At 35.8% G+C, this 21622-nt stretch overlaps 1 protein-coding gene across 1 annotated transcript; it reads left to right on the top strand.

The window, feature by feature from the left end:
• The first annotated feature begins 2122 nt into the window (after positions 1–2122).
• Positions 2123–21263, top strand: LOC105061035 (probable transporter vicT). Its single transcript, XM_073243601.1, has 10 exons — positions 2123–2369; positions 3732–3885; positions 5523–5697; positions 9506–9621; positions 11546–11605; positions 13298–13445; positions 13988–14054; positions 18654–18725; positions 18871–18936; positions 21011–21263. The coding sequence occupies exons 1-10, from the start codon at positions 2208–2210 to the stop codon at positions 21143–21145; spliced, it is 1155 nt and encodes a 384-aa protein (XP_073099702.1). The 5' UTR covers positions 2123–2207; the 3' UTR covers positions 21146–21263.
• The last annotated feature ends 359 nt before the right edge of the window (positions 21264–21622 follow it).

Raw genomic sequence — 21622 nt, 5'->3', positions numbered from 1 at the left:
TATTTTTTATTATTTTATTTTTAATTATTTTTAAATTCTTCCATCTCTTTTTTCTTTCTTTCTCGATCTTCTTCTTTAAAGGAAGATACATTTTAATTTTTTTTTATCTTATTTTATTTAGGATGAAAATAAATTGAATGAAAATCTGATCAATTATTATATTTGAATCCATCTAAATATGAATAAAATTTGAATCTGTATCTAATATCTATTTCCATATTTATTATAATTATTTATTTATTATAATTATAATAAATAATTATTTATTATAATTATTTAAAGAATAAAAAAGAATAGAATCAAATTAAAATTTATCATAAAAAAATTATAATGGACATAAGCAAGAGATATGATATTAAAATATCTAATATACAATTTTTTTTAATGATCTATAAATTTTAAGTATCAAATATGAAATAAATCTAATAAATTTTTTAATCCATGCAATCTCAATAGAATTGAACCCTCCAAATTTTTTCTTAAGATGCAAGCTGGGGATTGCGAATTTTGATATAGATTAAAAAAAAGAGCCGATAAAAATGTAAAAATTGAGAGGAGAGAGAGAAAGCAGCAACTGTGGCTGTTGGGAAGAGAGAGAAATAAAACGGCAAAAAAAAAAAAAAAAGAGAAAGATGTTGGTACAGGCGGCAGCAAAGAATGGCCGGCCGCAGAAGAAGCGCAAGGATCGAATCGCACACCCTGATCTCCCAGGCCCCATCCTCCTTCGCCGTCCCCCTCACCCTCCCTTGCCGGTAGCCGAGCCCCCTAGCCGCACCCTCCGCTACCACTACGCCGCCCCCTCCACGACTTCATTGACGATGAAGTAGATGAGGTGGAGGAAACTCAAATTTGCGGCAGCGGAGCAGTGGAGATCTTCCTCACCGTCGTGGAGTGGTGAACCCTCCCTTCCTTCCCCCCTCTCCACACGCCACTTCGTCGCCTTCCTTTTTGATAGCACCGGTGGCCTCTCCTGGCCCGAGTGAGGCTGTTGTCGGTAGCGGGCCTTACCACCACCCACTCCCTCTCTTCACGAGGGCCCATAAGATCGACACCCTCGCCCTCTCGTCACCACGTTCCTTTGGCGGCGGCCGTGAGTGAATAAGGAAGCTTCAGTGAAGATTGTTTTTGCCATCGGCAGTCTCACCACCGGCACCTTCGGTCTCACCGACGGTGTCACCGTCTGGGAGGTGGGAAGCTTTCGTCGGGATGCTGCGGGTGAACAGGGAGCGAAGAAGGGCCGACCACGGAAGAAGCGCAAGGCCAGATCACACACCCTGATCTCCCAGTCTCCGTCCTTCTTCGCCATCCCTTTCACCCTCTCTTGCCGATGGTTGAGCCCCCTCGCCGCACCCTCCACCCACGCAGACTGCACCGCCCCCTCCACGATTTCACTGACAACAAAGTAGTAGGGAGGAGTCTCCCCCTCTCCACAAGCCGCTCTGCCGCTTTCCTCTTTGATAGCACCGGCGGCCTCTCCTGGCCCGAGCGAGACTACTACCGATAGTGAGCCTCACCACCACCCACTCTCAGGCCTCATCATCATCCACTCTCTCTCTTCACGAGGACTCAGTTTTTTTTTGTCTATGTGTCTGCCTCTTTCTCTCTCTAATTAATCATTTGTCAAACGGAAACTTCTCCATTGAGAAGCTTTTATATATATATATATATATTAGATATTAGATTTCTATGCAATCGAAATAATAAATATAAAAATTTAAAATAAAAAAATATATATTTTATTTAAAAATGATGAGCGATGTGGATTATCCCAGAGAAGGATTGTATCTTTTGTGTATAAAAGGATTCATTTTGTTCGACATAAGAATCATTAGTTGGATCGTGTAATAGTTATTTGGAGATTTGAGTAGATAGAAAAATGATAATATTTAGAATGCTTTAAGATAGGTATAAGGTGCAATCCAGTGACTGGCACAAGGAGACCAATTGCAGCCTGATGCAATCTGCCAAGGTGCAAGGGAGGGTTGTGATCACCTCTCTTGCGTTCAAAGAATCTTTTTATCTTTCTTATCAGAAAAAAAAAATCTTTTTATCTTTCACGAGGAAAGAAAAAGTTATCGGGAGTATCAAAATTTTCAAAAAATATAAATATCCACGGCCGGTAGGGCGGTCCCTCTAGGCGTTTCCATCAGGAGAAGAATATTCACGCAGCGACCTTCGGAAGGCGGAACGTAGCGGAGCTCGCCGAGATGGCTCTGGCCGACGGCGGCAGGGAGGTTCATGTGGTGGAAGTGAACGACGACGAGGAGGCGGCCGACGAGATCTCCCCCCTTCTCGTGGTGGAGGCCGCGGACAAGCCCACCAAGATGACCATCTTCTCCGTCTCCTATCCCAAGAAGCGCCCCCCAGAGGTTTGAGCTCCCTAACTACGAATTTATGACCTCCGTTTTCTTTCAATCTTGATTACTCTGTTAGTTTTTATTCATCGAATGATTGATGTGTGAAATAGATGACGCTTTTCTTGGTACCAGAAAATAATAATTCCCTGAAGAATTTATGATTTAGAAATAGAAAAGATCAAGAAATCATTTGAATTCACGGAGGAGTTTGACTCGATGGAAGCAAGAACGAGAAGGAAACCCTGGAACGGATACAATCATCCTGGCACTTAATTGGATCAAGAATTCAAATAACTCTAAACTTTCGTCACCTGAGAGCAACCTAAACTATCTTGATATGATCCTGATTATTGGTATGTATAACAATTTGAATTTTGGAAAATAAAATGAACGGAAGGTTACCAGGCTGGAGGTTTGCTTTTGGTTGATACCAATAACCCGCTGAACTAAGAAAACCTTTCTCATTATAAAAAAAGAGAGAAAGTAACTATGTAGTTGCACGGGCGTGTGAAGGTGGCTTACCACCTGAATCTAGTATCTTTGTGTATGATAAAGAATTTGCCATAAAAGAATTCAAATCAGTCTATTTTTGCTTGTGAATTGTGGATTTTCTTAAGAAAATACTTGCTACTTTTTTCTGCCAATGAATGCCAAATATCAGCATAACATGATACATTGCATCTGGTGTAGCTGTCACACACTTATACATGGTAAACGATAATATGAATTATGACATTGTATTGCATAACATGAGGCATGGTATGTGTTTTATAACCTGATACATTGTTAAAGGGAACATTTGCTAGTATCTAACATGATACAAAACGATGAAGTATTCGAATTTTGTCTCTAAGCTACAGGAGCATGATACTTGATGTTGTAAATCTTGAATCCATCAAGCAAGCATTGAAGGCAGCTGATGGACTTGAAATAAAGTAACATACTTGTGCCTCCAGTTTCCAAGCTAGAGTACATTTAAGAAGAATAGGCAAGAAGTTTTGTTAGTTGGACTGGAGTTTCGTCTGACTGGAAGAGATTTCTGTGACTCAGACTTGTTTAGATCAGATTAGCTGACATATTTCCACTTTAAGATATTTGGGACTACAATTAGATGATTTTATGAGTTCATTGTCTCAAACTTTTGTAATTTTTGTCATTGTTACTTGCTATATTGTCTAGTGCATTTTGGGTATAAAGCCCCAATAGTTTTTTTTAGTGATACCCTCTATACTTTATTTTTTAAAATTTGATAAAAAGCTGCTCTACTCATAAGAAAAGGAACATGGTTATCATGGTGATTTACTCTCACATCAAAGTGATACACTCATCTATTAGAAATTGGGGAACTAATTTGATTTTATCTAAAAAATGCAGGAACCAACATTAAGAGCAGCCGATACAGACTTTGCTTTTCTTAGTCAGATTATTTTGTGGGTGTGGAATGGGTCTAGATACTCTGGTTTGTTATGCATGGCTTGTTCTTCAACCATCTATTACTTTATGGATGCTTTAATGGACATTTTCCCAGGTTAGAACATCTTTTTAAACTTAAGCTGCTATTGTAGAAATGTTTCCATATGTTTGTTTTTCTTCCACGTGGCTAGGTATTAGCCAGACACCAGTATACAATGATAACTTACATGTGAAAAAAGCAGCCTATATGCTATCTATTTTGGATAAGGTGTAGGGATAATACTAGGTACATGACAGTGGTGGAAAAGAGCTAAAATCTGGGAAAAAGAATTTTTGATTCTTCTAATAGAGAAGAAGATAAATCAACGAACGTCTATTTAATTTAAGCACACTTTTCATGTGATCACAATAGAAATTTTGGTCCTTGCTGAGGTTACTGAAGCAAAATTTCTTTTTGGTGAAAGTAACATTATCACCAGAAATTATACTTTAGAAAATTTCTTCATGATGCATGCAATGAAAATAACAATAAAGCTTGATGCCATTTGTTATTATCAGATTTTTAGATCCCTTCTACTGCTCGTTCTGTTGTGAGCTACATCTTTTATCAGCATACTTTTCCCTGATGATGTATTCTTTTTCTCCTCCTTTTTCCTATTTCTACTCGCTCTATTGATTTTGTTCCATTCCCGTATAAGAAAAGTTGTAGGGTTAAATCTAGGTACACAGCAGTTGTGAAAATAAAAAGAAGCTACTTCAACAAGAAAGAAAAAAGAAGAAAAAATGTGGGAAAAGGAATTTTGTTCCTTTTTTGTGAAACAGGATAAATTAGTTAACATATCTAAGTATAAATTTCACTCATATTAGAAAGTTTCATCCATGCTGAGATTAGTGGAACAAGATTTCTTTCATAAAAGCAATATTGCTGCCAGAAGTTTTGAAATTTCTTCACAGTCTTGTGATAGTTCTGTGCCATTGCCCATTTATGTCATCATATATACTAAATAGAGCCCATTGTGAGTGAAGTCTAAGATTCGGGCAACAAAGAAAGTATGATTAAGGAACAGTTGCATCAAGAAATCATTTACTTGAAATGATGAAACAACTAACTGCTAAGGTGTAGGAGGTCTTTATTTTGCATTGGATTTTTAATTAGTTCGTTTCTTTTTCATAGAATTTTACTCATGCTCATCAAAAGTTGCTGGTTAAAAGTTGACTTGACTCGGTATGTGTGTTTTACTGACATTTGTCATGAAAGATAAGCTATTTTATTCCTTTTTTTTTACATATCTTATCTTAATTGCTTCAAGTTATACCAGTATATAGACATGTTTAAACAAAGAAAATTTTAACCAAGATATAAAAAATTTGTTATTATATTATCACATCCAAGATATCTATGCTGCTTGCAGTTAATGTTTGTATCACATGGCTTCAACTATCTGTCATGCAGATAACGTTAGACAACTACTTTACACATGAACTATGAATAATCTGAAAGTCATGATATTGGGGCCATATAAACTGTGTATACACTCAGTAACATATCTGTAACTGGTTTATAGACAACTTATAATAATTTTTACCTTAAATTTTGTATTTGTGGTGTCCTTTTGTTGAAATAGTTTTAGGCCACTGATTGAAGGTTTAGAATCTGCTTTGACTTGGATTTAAGTTGGATACTTTGATGGATCCATTATGATATATTTAACTACTATTCTTTTTTCTATTTATTTTTTTTATCATGGGCAGTCCGATCAGTTCCATTATTTGAAACTGTATTTACAAGATGTATCGTTCTCTTAATCTTGTCGCTTATCTGGTTGAGAAGGACCGGGCATCCACTCTCTGTACCAACAAATTTAAGGAATATACTAGCATTGAGATCGCTAACTGGGTTTACCTCATTGCTGAGCTTCATCTATAGGTCAGTGACATTTTCTAGTTTGCACTTTTATATTATAGACCCTTCCTTTTGATGATGTATTTTTATCACTTTTCCTTCTTCATGTGCCAACTTTTTTCTTCTCTTATTTATACCTTTCTATCTTGTATTATATATCCATGTGATGTTTCTAGGAGAAATAAAATCTTTTTAACAAAGTCATGCTCTAATCTTGATAATGTAGTAATGGAGAGCGCTTGACTTTCACATTGTTTACTATGCCTAGGAAGAGTTGAGTGGGTACCTAAAATCATCTCACTGTGTGGTCTGATGTAATTTTTAAGATTTATGGGTTTTAATGAATTTAAGTTTCATTATTTGGTGTTAAAACCCATATTTGCCAACTCAAGTCAAGAACATGTATGATCTGATGGGCATTCTTGTCATCCTTGATATCTTCTTTGACCGAAGCTACACCACAGACTTCTTGATTGGTATCATATGCAATCTGTGACGAGCTGTAATCTTCTTGCTATTGACAATGATATATATTTCATAAGGTCATTTCAATCATTGATGGATGTTTTTCAATATGATTAGTGGTTATCTCAATCTACCAAGAGTTCCTATTGACACTCTATAATATAAATTTGCTCCAAGGCTTAACTTCCCAGTATTTTATTATGCTGTTGTTAGAAATGAAAGTGTTAAGAGGAAGTTTAGAAATTACAGCTTAAATGGCAAACTGATGGGGAATTGGTCACCAATGATTTGTTTATTAGTGACAGTAATGAGGATGAAGTCTTGGATTTATATTTGAGGGGTCTGAAAAAGAAGCAGGAAGAATCTAAAACTTTAGAGGAAACCTTTGTAATTATTAGATAAGAATCTTGCTATCAAATGAGTGAAATTTGCTTGGGGGTTTTTCTACTAGTATATTGGGTCAGTTTTGTAAAAGATCAGCACCTGGATATCCTGGACATGCTATAGAATACGATATTGTAAGCTCCTCTCGATGTTGATATCGGTTCAGACTTATACTGGAGATCATGGAGCAAACACCTGCCTAAGGAGTTTAATAGAGAAGTATATATAATGGAAACGGGATAACATGCCAACACCCAGTTGTTTTGTAGATAAATATGAGTGACTTTGAAAACGGATGAAACAGAGTAGAGCTAATGGTAAACTAATTAAAATGTGTTATAACTTGGGAGAGACCAGGCTAATTTCATGAGATCTTGGATGAAGTAGCTTGCAAGTTGATTGGAATCATAATAAAGAAGGCTAGTTATGAAACTGAAGAGCATGACATAAATAAAATTACAATACCTTTTGTGGAATTGAAGTTAAAAGCCATAGCCAAGCATCTCTTGAACAATGATAGAATGATCCTTAAGAATCTGGCTTTATCCTACTAAGAAACAATTTTCGGGAAGTGATAAGACCGACGTGATTTTTATTAAGTTGGATAAAACATTCGATGAAGTTTTATAGTTTATCTGGAAGATAAAAAATTTGCTGCAATCTGTAACGTTACACAATATTCTAGCAGATTTGAGAGTGAAATTAATGGAAGGTGGCAAATTAAATGGTTTTGTTCTATCAGTAGCTGATGTAATTGCTAACTTAATGCAATCTTTTAGTTTTTTTTAACTGGATCACTGTCTTCAATTGCTATGGGCGTTAAGGTCTTCACTGGTTATGAAGGGGGCAGTCTACATTATTTGATGGAGGATGCACCATGTCTGGGTGAAAATGGGTATGCGGAAAAGAATAAAGAGAAATTCATAAGTAATGGTGTGGCTGTTGAGCATTATGGAGAGATCTATGTGCATGGACATCTCATTGACATAGCCAAAAAGATCTGAGTATGCCCTGTGAAAAATATAGTTTGAACCCATAACTGCATAAAACATCTTTACAGTTTTACCTACAGCAGGCACTAAAAATCTCACTACATGATATTGACATATTGAGAAGCATGTACAAGGTGTTGAATGTAAATCACCTCTCTTCAAGGACTTTGCTGAGCAGTAAATAGTAAGAGATTTTCAGGTGGCAAATTTGTACTAGGTTGAACTAAAAATATCAACAAGTTCAGGAATACTTTTCATACCATGCAGTATTGTATATTTTCACCTCCCCGTGCATCTTCATTTATATATTAAATGCACCTGGAGGAGACAAATCTACTGTCACATCTTCTGGTCATATGTGATGGAGGACATTATTATGGCGGTCATAGAGACGATCGTGAATTAGAAGTGGGGGCATGAACCTGAGAGGTGTAGTCACTATGGGCTGCTGGAGCATGTAGAATGCTCAGGTTGGAATCTTCATGAAAAATCACATGGACAAAGTAATCATCTGTTAAACTAGATCATTGTTCAGTGTACCTTGAGACTGACGGTAGCCTATAACCTATCTTTTTGATTAAATTACAGCTCTGTGGATACTAGTTTCTCTCAAGAGAAAAATATGATAACCTTTGGAGGAAAATTCATCTTTTATCCACTGAACCATCTTTTCCAGCCACTATGTTATCCAATGCATGTAAAGGTCCAATAATAATGGTTCACTTACTCATGAGCCCACTTCTCTCAATCTTGAGCAAGATGAAACAAGATTAACTATGGTAACTCCTCAACAAACTCTCATTTTTTTTAAATACATTTAAATAATATATCACTGGTCTGAACTGTCAAAAAAAGTGTTCAAGGGCCGTTTAGAAGATTCAAGTATGGCTTGGTAAAGGTTCCCGGAAGTGAATGGACTCTATTTCGAGGACCTTGATAATTCATCTACCCAAGCTGCAAGCTCATTGCCTAATTTTCTATTATCTATGCTTGTTTAAAAACCACAGCTTGCAGAAAATCAAAGTAGGTGTCAAGGGACATAAGCTATAATTTTTTGTATAAGATGCTAGTTTCATGATTCACGACCTTGCAGATAAGTGTATTGAGTATTGACCAAGCTTCTTCGCTATTCTTGATTGGTGTGTTGTATTAGCTTTGGATTTTCTTTCTAGTTCTTTCTGCATGCCAATGCTCAGTATGATGGCATTCTATGTTCATTTAATGCAGGGGAAGTGTCAGTCTCTTCTTTTAACTTTTTATGCACTCACCTGCTGTGAATTTATGTTTTTGGTTTTATTGAAATAGAACCCTGGCATGTGTGATGCATGTCGAGTGAGTCAGAAAGAATCCATATCATAACGAGAGGGGGGGTGGGGGTGAGTGGTGGAGGGAGGAGAGAGAGAGGGAGAGTTTCTTTGCATATTGCTCCATGAATAAGAATGTTTGATGGCTGTTGGTTTGAGTTCAGGATACAGCTCGATATATAAATGTGGAAAGGTGGTGATATGGAGGCGAATATATGCACTTCAGGCTCTGGTTTAATATTAGAATAGATTTTCTGCATGCAATAGTGCTTATGTGAATGCATGCGTATGTGTGTTATGAACCTACAAAACCTGTCCATCTATTTACTTTTGATTTATGCCGACAAGACCAGCCTTCAGTGGGATTGAAATTTGAAAGCAAGTAGTAGTGAGATGAATGGGAGATTTCTGACACTGTTTAAGTCAATAAGTCTGCAAAAATGTTTAAAATCTTATTCATGGAATTTGATAATAAGCTGTGTTTAACCTTGTGCATAACCTTTGAAATTCATTTTCATTGACCAATTATTTTATCACATTCGTGCATATGTTTTTTTTTTTTGTAATATTAGTCATTTTCTATTTGTGGAAAATACTTTTCGAGCACTTCTTTTATTGAAGCTTGTTAACCCTTTGGAGTACTTGCTAAGTGACAAATAACACAACTTCAACCCCTTTTTTTTTCAGTGTCCAAAATCTACCTCTGTCGTACGCAGTTTTGTTAAACTTTGCAACCCCGATTATAGCCTTAATTGGAGCAAAGATTGTGTTGCATGAGAAACTGGCTCTTTCAGATTTTGGAGGTATGGTTGGAAGGGAATATTGTTAACTCTTCTTGATACTTTGCTCTCATTTTGCCATATTTGTGTATAAAATGATATATTTGTTGTTAGAAAGTTATTGGAACTGTTTGGTTGCTGATAGTTGCTGGACCATGTCATAGAATTAAGATGTTGTTTGAACATGCATTTGCTTTACAGTTCATATTGAGGAATCGGCCTAACTTGAACTACATTCCTTCACGCTACACTGTTGTGACATGTACTAGTTACAAGTCCAGTGGTTCACAGACTATTATTTTCTACTGTTGACACATTCCAGCTATTTTGTTATTGACTTATGTTGCCTTTAGTGCAGTTTGTGTTGGTTCTCACAATTACGAACGTTACTTTTTGTTGTTAAAATGGGATAGGGGCCAAAGCTACTGTAGTTAATAAATGAAGATTCGTGCCCACAATTATTGGTAGAATGGTTAGGGATCCAATTTTTTTTTAATGAATAAACATGGTTAGGTAGAGTCTCAATAAAAAGAAATAACGTTGGATCTGAAGTTTGAAATAGTTCTATCTATTTGGCTAAAAGGCGATGACTTCTATCTAGTTGTTTTGCTGTCTCATTTCATAATCCATTGTCTTCTTCTGAACCAGGGAAGAGATAATCTAAGATGTTAGCATTTGCTTGTCTCCATTCTTGCTTTTGGTGCATTAAGATTCACCATTAAAATATAAAATTATGTACACATAAGAATAATGATGCATACATCTAAATCCTTTCTACTTATAATATGGAGACTTTTCTTCCATCTATGCATCAAATTTTTGCTTCATTTTCATTATATTCCAAAAGAGGAGTGCCGGTCCATGTGCATGTAGACAGGAAAGGCTTACATGTTCAGTAGGCTTTATGCATGGAAGGTTAGCCAGGTCCAAAATTCAAGCAGGGAACATTAACCTGTTCAGATGATCTCTATTCATTCCCGTCCTCTTCCCTTCACCTTTTTTTTTTGTTAACTCTTCCCTTTACCTTTTCTTCTTCATTTTTTTTTTTTAATGTCAACTCTTCCCTTCACCTTCATTGTGCTGCCTTGCTCACCTCCACGTGCCTCTGCTTGCTGCCAGTGGGTGTGAAGCAAAACCTGAGGATATTCTAGCACTTGTGCTACCCCCCACTACATATGAGGATTATGACTCTGAAATTTCCTCAGTGCCATCAACACCAAGCCAAGTTTGTTGTCTCAGAATTGGATTCCATACTGGTACCATCTTATTACAGTATCGGTATATGAATACGGTACAAGACAGTATATCGAGTGTTAGTACGGTATAAGACAGTGTATTGGTATGAGAGGTATCGGGTGGTACGGGGTGGCACGGCAGATCATGACACCAAGAGATCCTCAACACCTATGACATCCATTGCTGCTTTGTCAGGAAGCCTCCATATAATTCTCTTTAGAAAAGCTCATTGTTTCCAGAAGTGGATTAAGGCACTGGAGCTGAGGAAGGTCATGGTGATAGAGAGAGGAAGGGGACAAGACATCAAGGAAACCAATGTTGGAGTTGGTCCAATGCCAGATTGACGGTCACGATAGAGGCAACAATTGGAGCACAGAAATGTACCTTTTTCAGCATGTACTGCTTGCCATGTTTGTTGGCTTAGTAATAGATGGAGGTGCTGGCATGGCAGAAAGGTGAGCATTACCAGCCAAGAAAGAAAGAGAGTGGAAGAGGATAAGACATGAATAGAAACCTGTGGTGGATCTTGTTTCTTTACATGCGTAAGGCCTACAGTGCATTTAGGTAGTAAAGGTCCACAGCATGCAGACCCAGCACTCTTGTTCCAAAATGCAATATCATGTTAGTTATTTGTTTAATTGTCTTCCATCATTTCTACTTGTATCTTACCAATTTTTTTGGGATTGAGTTGTCTATCTTATACATGCATCAGGTATAGGGTGCAGTTTCATGGGTCTACTGTTCATTTTCCAGCCTTTGCTTACCAAAGGAGGTACCTATGTAGATTGGATGCAATCTTTTTTTGTTTGTACAATGGTTATTTTTTTTTACGCTGCACTTAACTTGCTTCTTTTTCTGTAAGTTTTTGTTGTTTTGAGTGATTTGTGGTGTAACTTTCTCCCTCTTTGAATAAGAACTCTTTATATTTATAATGGAAATTCCACTACGTCGGGAAGAAATATTAAGATTTACCCTCAGTAGATGGCTTTAGATGGGTGTTGTTTAAATTTCAATTCCATAGATAGTAACAATGTTAACTAAATGTTTTATCATTAGGAAATTGAATGATTTGTTATATTGACGTAAGTAATAAACTCAGAAAGTGATCAATACTGTTAGAGGGGACAGATCAGGTGAAAGTGAAGATTTTAGTTTATGTGGTGGTACATTTCTTATCCTTCCGCAATAAAGGAAATTTGTGATACCTGAATTGAGAGCCAGGGTCATGTTTAGTTAAATGAATGTGAATGTGCTTCTGATTTTTATTTTCATTTTTATTTTTTGTGGAGGGTGGGGGTGAGTGATTTATGAAAAAAAGAATACTATGTGGATTTCATAAGTCATTCATGAAGGTCTCATTGAGCTGTCAAAACTTAAAAATTTTATTTCTAATCTTCAAGCTTTGTAGTGCTGGCAATATAATAAATGTATGATCCATTAATGAATATCCAAAAAAATGCAATCAGGAATAGTTACTATAAAACAAAACACTTTAGAGTTTGCCAATGGAGTGCCAGACAGTTCTAGAAGTTGATTTGGTTCAGGTAAATTAATATAATTATATGATTTAATTAAAACATAGAGTTGATCTGTACCAGCTTATGGAGTCATCAAAATTTCAAGAACACTCTGTAACCACATTCGAAGAGCTCGTCCAGGCTTGAGTTTCTTCCCACAGTAAAATTTTGGTGAAATTGACAACTAAATTCAAGCCTTTTCCCATCTGTCTATTGTACTGCTGGCAATATAATAAATGAACGATCCATTAATGAATATCCAAAAAGATGCAATTAGGAATAGTTATTATAAAACAAAACACTTCAGAGTTTGCCAATGGAGTGCCAGACAGGTCTAGAACTTCATTTAGTTCAGGTAAATTAAGGTTTAATTAAAACATACAGTTGATCTGTACCAGTTTATGGAGTCATCAAAATTTCAAGAACACTCTGCAACCACATTTGAAGAGCTCGTCCAGGCTTGAATATCTTCCCACAGTAAAATTTTGGTGAATTGTAGCTCTAGTGGTCAATTTCTTTTCTTGAAGCAATTTGTCATCATGATAGTTTGGTCTCTACCTATCAATCTCAAGAGTTCCATCCCTTTAGTTTTTCGTTTCTTTTTTTGAGTTTTGAAAGCAAAAGTAGTTTTTATATCACAGATAACAGTAGAAAAAAGAACATTTTCAAGTACCTAGTTTTCATGGTACTTGTTACATTTGATTTCTCTGTATGTAGTTGAGATCTATGTTCCATATTGCCATGTTAAGATGGTTAATCTTAGTGTTGTTGAGCCTTTTTTTTTTTTTTGAGGAAATTGCTGTTTGCAATTTCATACTTGTCTTATGCTTGCAACTAGTTGAGTTCAGTTCTCATTTTTATATGATATCACAATTGAAACATGTATTAGATGACATAATGAATGGGCTGACTTTCTCAATGTGAATTTTAATGTTGAGTATATGTAGGAGGTTCGACTGAAATTGGTCAGATAAGTGCTATCTTTGCTGGACGAACTCATATTTATCCAATACTAGTTGGTGTCCTATCAACAGTGTTGGGTGGAGTTAGCTACTGCCTCATACGAGCTGGTGCCAAGGCATCTGATCAACCTGTGTATGAACTATACCTTAATGACCTTTATAATTTCAAACATTTGCAAGCTTAAGTGGAATTGGTCTTCTGCTGGCAATCTAGAGATTTTATGTTGTTATTTACAAACTACAACATTTTTGGATAAAAGTTATATTTACAAAGGCGTATATTCTAACATAACAATTGTGTGTAATTCAGAGTTCTAGACACAGTTACGATCCAAAAATTTCTTTAGCTCATATGTAGAGTTTGTATTGCTTTATATATATAGCCTTTCTAAGTATATTAATGATATAAAAGTAGTAATTTAAATCACATTTTGTATGTGTCAGCGGTCCTACCTCAATCAATTGCAATCAAGGTGTATTGCACCCTAGCATGTTGTCATTATTGCCTTTTATTATGCAATTTAAAGAACTGAAATGTAATTTTTTTACAATCAAAATTGATTTTTTTTTGCATTGATCATTGCTTTGACTAACGAAAGATTAATTGAAATTATACATACTAGATGACATGAAAAGTACACTCTCGATATGACTAGTTATCCTTGGTTTTTACAGGTATACAGTTTTTTCATTCGGGGTACTTGCTTGTCCTCTCTCAGCAGCATGTACTTTTGCATTTCAGGTAACAATCACAATGTGATCATAATTTGTGCTGCTTAAAAGTTAAGCAATTGTGCTCAATCACTCAATTAGATGTTGCACATTGACAAGGGTTCTGAAGCTTCATAAATAAACATAACAAATTGATCCACCATGCTGAGTTAACTATATGATTTCACATTATCTTATCAAAATTGTCAATCAATGAGCTGCAACCACTGATTCATTAGATTCTTAGTTTCTAAATTTACAGTTTCTCGTAGTTTGTTTATTCTGATGACCTCTGGTATCAGGTGGCAATCAACATTTATGTTATGATTTTGGGATGCGTAACTGATTCTGTTTTCTTTCTCATTGTAATTCCTCATTTTTGGAAATCAAAATGGTAGAAGAAAGTTATAATCAAGGTTTTGTCCTGGTAGGATGGGGGCCATCGAAGTCGTCCCCTCCTGTTCCTACGGAAAAGGGGACCGGGATGGTTTGGGACTTCGAAACCCATCCACATGGGGAGAGAAGAAGAAAGAGGAAAGAAGGAAAGGAAGGAAAGATGAAGAAATGAAAAAAGTAAAAGGAAAGAAGAAAAAAATGAAAAAAAGAAAAGGAGGGAAAAGATAAAAAAAGGAAGGCAGAAGAAAAAGAAAGAAAAGAAGGAAAGAAAGAAAAAAGAAAAAAGAAAGAAAGAAAGAAAGGAAAGAAGGGGAGAGAGACGGAGGATATTTGACGGTATGCACGATCGAGACTGCTTCTAGGACAAGACAAGACAATGGGGTGTCCCGTTCCATAGAGAAATCGGGATGTTTTTGTCTCACGAGATTTAAAACGTTAGCTGTAATCATGTGTTGCTGTAAGTTACTATAAGCCCTTTTTTCTTTGAACAAAGGAGATGCCTTTATTATCATTATGTGAAGTGATGAAGGAATGCAAGAGGGAAGTATTGAGATGAAACCGACTTGTTAATTGAATGCCAAATAGACCATTTTTAAATAGAATCACCATTTTTTTTTGGGTCAAAAATTAGAACCACCATTTTAATACAAATTTCAAGGGGGGTGATACTATGCAAGCCGGAAAAAGTTTTCTATGGTCCCAAGCAGTCACCCGGGCTTGCTTGAAAAGTTCCGTTCTACATTATGGAACATCGATGCTGCCTGTTTATAGGTGATCACAGCTTTTCTACAAGAGACTAAGAGGTGCAATTTTGCAGTCTATGGTGATAATATAGTTGTATGAAAGAAAAATGAGAAGAATTTCCATGGTCAATTACATCTATATGACATCCGAGACTTGTAAACTGTGCTATTCTTGTTTAACTATTAAAGTGACCCCCTCTGGAGTTGATTGTCTTTGTCTTTCATCAAAAAAATGCAAGCTGGAACTAATTTAGGGTACTAGAAAAATTTGAGCCAAAGCATGAATGCCCAAATGATATACTCAATTTACATAGTGGGGAAGATGATGCATAAATATTTAAAATTTCTTGATTTTATCAATATTTGAATGGAAACACTGATATTAATGTCTAGTTGCATATCTGATCTAAATTAGGTTGATTTTTTTTCTATAGCCAATCCTAGGTTGTATAAGCTAGATGTTTTGTATTCAATTTTTCACACAGTTCTTGGCTAAAAGTCTAATATGTGATCTAATATGTGATCATCAATTGGATGCAAATTTTAAGGTGACTATAATGTGGCAAAATGGGGAAAAAGCTATTTGTTGTCTTTGAGTAATTACCTTGGCCTTATTTGACAGTTTTGAATTATAGATCTTGCGACTATGATTCTGATTATATAACCTTGTCAAGAGGTTCAAATTGCAATTGTCAGTCTATTTTAATGTCAAGAAAGTAAGTGATGAGAAATACATTGTTGGCATGAGGCAATGTGCCATGATATTAAAGACTCAAAGAGCTTGAAGGTATTTGTTTTCCCATGACATTAATGACTCAATAGCTTGAAGGGATCAAAGTGGCTCAATCTGGGAATTGTTTTCCTCTCTAAATAAACAGCTTGAGTGTGATCCAAAACTTTTTGGAAACTTGAACCAGAGTATGTGTCTCCAGCTGACCATTACTAGGGTCGATTTGTCCTACTTGATTGCTTTTGTGTGCGAGTTATTTTAATCTTACAGTTCAAATATTTAGTGGTATGAGCATTACAACATGCTTGACCATTATTTGTCCTACTTCATTGTTGTTGTGTGTGAGTTCATGCATTCGCCACAAAAGGGTTTACGGAAGGTATTATGAGGGTAATGTTATGTGAAAATCTCCTGCAAACAACTTTCATCATGTTGAATCTTTTAAGCAAGGGTGCAGTTTATGCTTTCAATGGTAATCTCCATGTTAGCTGGGACATTCCAAGTATTAAGGAAGGTTGAATTCTTGATTTTATACTCTGAATTTCAGCACCCTTCCACGTGGACAAATAACAAATAAGATTGTTATAGCATGATCAAGCAGAAAAGTTACCATGGGGCTATGGCATGTTGTGTGATACTCTAATGGGGGTTAGCTGAACCTGTGTGCTACTTTCCTGAGTATGTGGTCAAGAAGCTATTTATATGGTCTTTGAAATAATTCTGATGAATAACATATTAAATTCAAATGCCATTCTGTTGAGACAAGGTAGCAAGTGTTGTATGGTCTTTAAAAAATTCCTATGAAGGAAATGTAATCTTTGCGGTTGAAAAATCTATGAAAAAGTTGGATACAATGAGGTATCAAAGCTGCACATTTTGAGGAGTCGACCTGTCCCCTGCCGGTGGACCTTCTGGATGTTTAGGTTCAACTCTGTCTACACTTGTAATCTATTTGCTCTTTTTGTACTTGAACTGAAATTGAAGCCAACATCCATCTAATATGAACTAATTTGTTTGTAGAGGCAAACCTTTCACTTGCCCTCCAATGATTTGTCATCCTGTATGTTATATAAGTAAGAATGTGTCATATAAATGGGTTGTAAGCAAGTGGTCCCTTCTCTCTTTCTTTCTCCTTATCACATAACCTCACTATTTTCATTTTTTTTTTTTGGCTCCCTCCTCTATCTTTTCCTTTTATTACTGTTGTATGTAGTGATTTGTGTTCCTTTTAAAGGTTCGTAATATGAATCTTAGTTCTAGACCTAGAATCATGACAAATCTAGAAGTCTTCTTTTTATTTATTAGTACTGACTGTCTTACAAGAAACTTTAAGCCTGTTCTATAGTAAAATGAAAAAAAAAATGAGACCTCATCCTAACAACAGGCTGATGATATCTAATTTGCAATAGACACTCTACTGGCAGGTTCTCAAATTTAGGTTTGGTTTAATGATACTTGCTAAAGAAGACAGTGATTTTCAGTATTGATACTTGAAAAGCTCCTATTTTCAGCTCATCTTCAATTCTTCTTTATTTTATCACAACCGTATATTTTAGTTACTGCAATGCCCATGAATGAAATAGAGATGGTGATAGAGGATTTAACCTCGATGAATCAATTTGCATTAATGAAAGAAAGCAAAATGTTTTGGGGTTTTCTTGGCTGGTAAGCTCATGAGAAATTCTCCGTTGTGAAGGCTAGCATTAAGATAGACTTGAAGAAGCTTAATATTCTCTGCATACTAGATTCTTTGCTTCATGTCAAGTGTTGAATCCCCAAATGAAATATCTGTTGTTCTAGAAGTAGCAAAATTCACTAGTATCTCCAACTATGTAAGCATGGAACTAAAGAAGGATCTGGGTTGTAAGAGATGTATGTTTTTTCATTTTGGGGATTCCAGATGATGACTCACACTGCAATTTGTTATCATAATGTTCATCAAGCCTACTATGAGATCTTTAAAGTGGTGGATGTTATCTTCCTTGTCATTCATGCTATAAATAATGACTCACACTGCATCAGCAATGAGAGGAGTCCCTTATACTTCCCGTAGTATTTATTGGGAAAGAACGAATATGTGAGGAAGGAAGAAAAATTGTGTTGCAGGTCAGGAGGATAACAAAGATAACCAGAATGGAAGTTGTGATGTAGGATTTCATGATAACGTCGACTCAGGTTTTAAAGTCTAGCATTAAACATGGTGTAGGATTTCATGATGTGCAATATTTATGCAGTGTGGATGTTAGTAACTATATTATTTGTCTGACGTTGGTGCAAAATCTCCAGAAAAGGAACAATTATTCATTGAGTTTGAAAAAGACTTTAGACAATACTCATTCCACACAACATTTTTTGTAAAACACCATCAATGGAGTTTCAAATTCATAAGATAAATATTTTCATAAATTAGGCTATCGATCATGGTTGAAATATGTCATCCCTCCTGAAATATGTCATCCCTCTTGACTTTTGGGCACAATGATAAAGAGCCAAGTTGCTGCAAAAATTCGTAAGACAGACAAAGCTATATACGACTGTAGGTGACAAAAACTCATTATAGAAAAAATATATGATACCTTGTTGGTTATGTTTCTCTATGTTACTGTAATAACAAGTAAAGCATATAGTTATAGCCATCAGCTTATCAAATTTAATCAAAACAGTGTTCGCTTGTTTTTTTTTAATGTATATATTTTTAATTGTTTATCTTCTGCCTAGTGCCTACTAAACTTCTTCCTAATGAAGGCCACTTCCTTTACAGGGATTTGTACTACCTAATCCATTCACTTTTCTTCTAATGATCGTGCTAGGTGTCCTGGCATTCTTTGCAGAGGTATTCTTAGAACTTTCCTAGCTCCTAAGTTTGATTTCTTAAAAGTGTGCTAGCTTTATTTGGAGGATTTGAATATATTCATTCTTTTAGATTCATAGCATGAGAGCAGCAGATAAAAGGTCTTCTAACATGGATTCTTCCGCAGATGTTTATGGCACGTGGACTTCAGCTCGAAAAAATTGGCAAAGTCACAAATGTTCTATACATAAAGGTAATCATCCTGTGTGGTGCATTTAGTGAGTGAACTGGTTATGGAGAATGTACATGCACATACATGCATGCATGTGTAGATATGTAACTATATGTATGCATGTGTGTCTATATTAAAATGTGTCTTACTAACTTCGAATATTTATCTGCTTTAAATGCAAAACTTCATAAAGTTGAAGCTCCAAAACAGACATCATCCAAGCATGTAGCAGCATGACAAAATAGTACTAATGAACATCCATTTCAGGAAAAAAATATTCTTTAACATGTGGAATAATATGGAAGAGAGCAATCGAAAGCTGTCCTATTATTCCGCGAACCAAGCCTCTTTTTATTAGGAAATACATACCATGTTATTTCATGAAAAATAAAAATACAGGCTTCTTATGTGTTTTTTTTTGTTAAATTGAGCTTGTGATAACTCAAGGTTGATTAAGTTATCTCAAGAATTTTATTGATGTTGTTATGTTGATTGCAACTTTCAGATTAATCTCTTCTTGTAGCTAACCTTAGCTTATCCTCCTATACTAATAAAACAGCATCAAATGCTCCACACAATCATATTAGGACTTAGGCATATAGGTTCATAATTGCAATATTGGAACTTTCCTTGCTTTTCTTCTGTTTTCCAGTTATTCGATATGTGTGTCTGGTCCTCAAGTGGAGATGCAACAACCTACCCTTTGTACTGGGATCTTCAAAGTTCAATTACGGACATTGCTTGACCATCTGTTCAAACTGCTCAGCCTGCAATGGCTGGCAACATTTATTTGCATGTTTCCTCAGTTGAATATATCCATTTATCTCATTATAATATTCATCAACATGATGATCCTCCAAGGTATCCTATAGAAGTTTGCCTCTTCAAGCATTCGATGCAAGGTTCACTATCTTAGTACCAGATCCTGTACTGGTAAAATCTTATTATAGTGTCAGTACATAGTTCAGTACGGTATGATAGTATTGGTATGGGCAGTATGGCATACTAGTACGGCACGGTATGTTCTATACCGGATGGTATAGGGTGGTACAACAAACCATGATTTGATGTTTGACTCAAGCGAATGTTGAAACAGACTCCAATGTGAGAGCTTGGGGAAAAAATGAGGAATTTGAAGAGCTTAGGAGGAATCTGCAGTATAAGTAAATACTGTGAACCCATGTAGGTCTAGCCATTTAGTTGCTGCAGTTCGCAGATCTATGATGCAATGATAGAGGTGATAAATAAAAACATGAAAATAAATAATATACTTGCAATAGAACAAAGGCTTGATTTGATAAAATAGGATACACCATTGTCTCTTACAGAAATTGGGGATGAATGGACTAGGAGGCATGTGGGATCAAGATCAGGATTCTAGGGATTTTAGCATGCAATATAGAAGATTTTGTTACGAAGGTTAGACCGTGTGTGTTTTGGCTTCTTTGGAAGGCTGTTCCCCACAATTTACAATGTCTCATATATGCCTTTGGACGGTTGTGGAGACACTACTTGTTCTACTGATACTTCTTTCTACCAATCATTCACTGTATATGGAAAGATGATAAGAGCACTCATATTTGCCCGTGTATCATTACATGAATGCACAACCATTAGTTTGCTTTTGTAAGCCAGGGTTGATAATGATGCAACTGATCTGCTGTGATAATGTTGGCAGTTCAAGTTTGCACGGTCCACAACTGGATCATAAAGCATCATCTTGCATCTTGTGATTTGAGGAGGTACAAGTCTCCTAGGAAGTAGTGAACTCAATAATAAAATGCCTAATTGTCCTCAAGATGCCAAGCTCCAAAGATGAGAAAGTTGAGCGATTGAGTTGACTGTTGGATCCTAATTTTTGATGAAAATTAGGTTTATCTGATAGGATGTACTGTAGGTCTTAGACTATCAGATTTTTTTTTTTTTTTAACTAAACAATAGCATAGCATAGCGGATTATAAGAGTTCCTTTTTACTATTTTGTTTATCTTTAGCTAATATTGTGAATAAAAACCCGGTTCTCAAGTTTTAATTTTTCTTATATAGCTTTTCTGTTGTATTAATGGACAATGTGATAATAATGGATTCAATTTCAGGTATTTCTGTCACAAGTGTGGAGCATGACATTCTTGGGTACAACTCTGTCAGCTAATATACTTATAGGATGTTTTCTTATTTTAGTATCAGTTTGTAGCACCATATATCTTGGACCTGAGAGAGAAAATGAATGATGCTTGTTTTGGTAATCTAGGAATCCAGTTATTCTTTTTGTACCTCACTGTTCTTTTCCATGGAAAACTTCAGCTGCTTTTTAACTAATCAAAATCTTCATGGCATCTCAAACTGTAAGCTCAATGATGTTTGTTTTATCTGAATATATCCACCGTTTTTAAGCATGTAATTGGAAAGTCCTCTTGTATGTAAAATTAATAAAGCATTTTTTTTTTGTTTTACAACTACTTGAGGGAAATTATTAAATTGACAGCACTGTGGTCCGATTGGAAAGAAATCTATATGAACAATTTGTGATTTTAAAGGAGACTGCCTGATGGAAGACAGTGATCCCATGTTTCACTCCTAGTATCTTCCAGTTGAGATAAAGTTTCTTTCCTTGCGCAATTGGGACTCTCGAGAAGCGTTTGGTTGCTGGATATCATAGGGTTGAAGGTGGTTATCCTGCTAGCCTGTCAAAACTTATTTGAGAATAA

Source organism: Elaeis guineensis, chromosome 1 (assembly GCF_000442705.2).
Source record: "Elaeis guineensis isolate ETL-2024a chromosome 1, EG11, whole genome shotgun sequence".
In the NCBI taxonomy this organism is placed as follows: domain Eukaryota; kingdom Viridiplantae; phylum Streptophyta; class Magnoliopsida; order Arecales; family Arecaceae; genus Elaeis; species Elaeis guineensis.
This window is presented reverse-complemented; position numbering and strand designations above follow the sequence as displayed.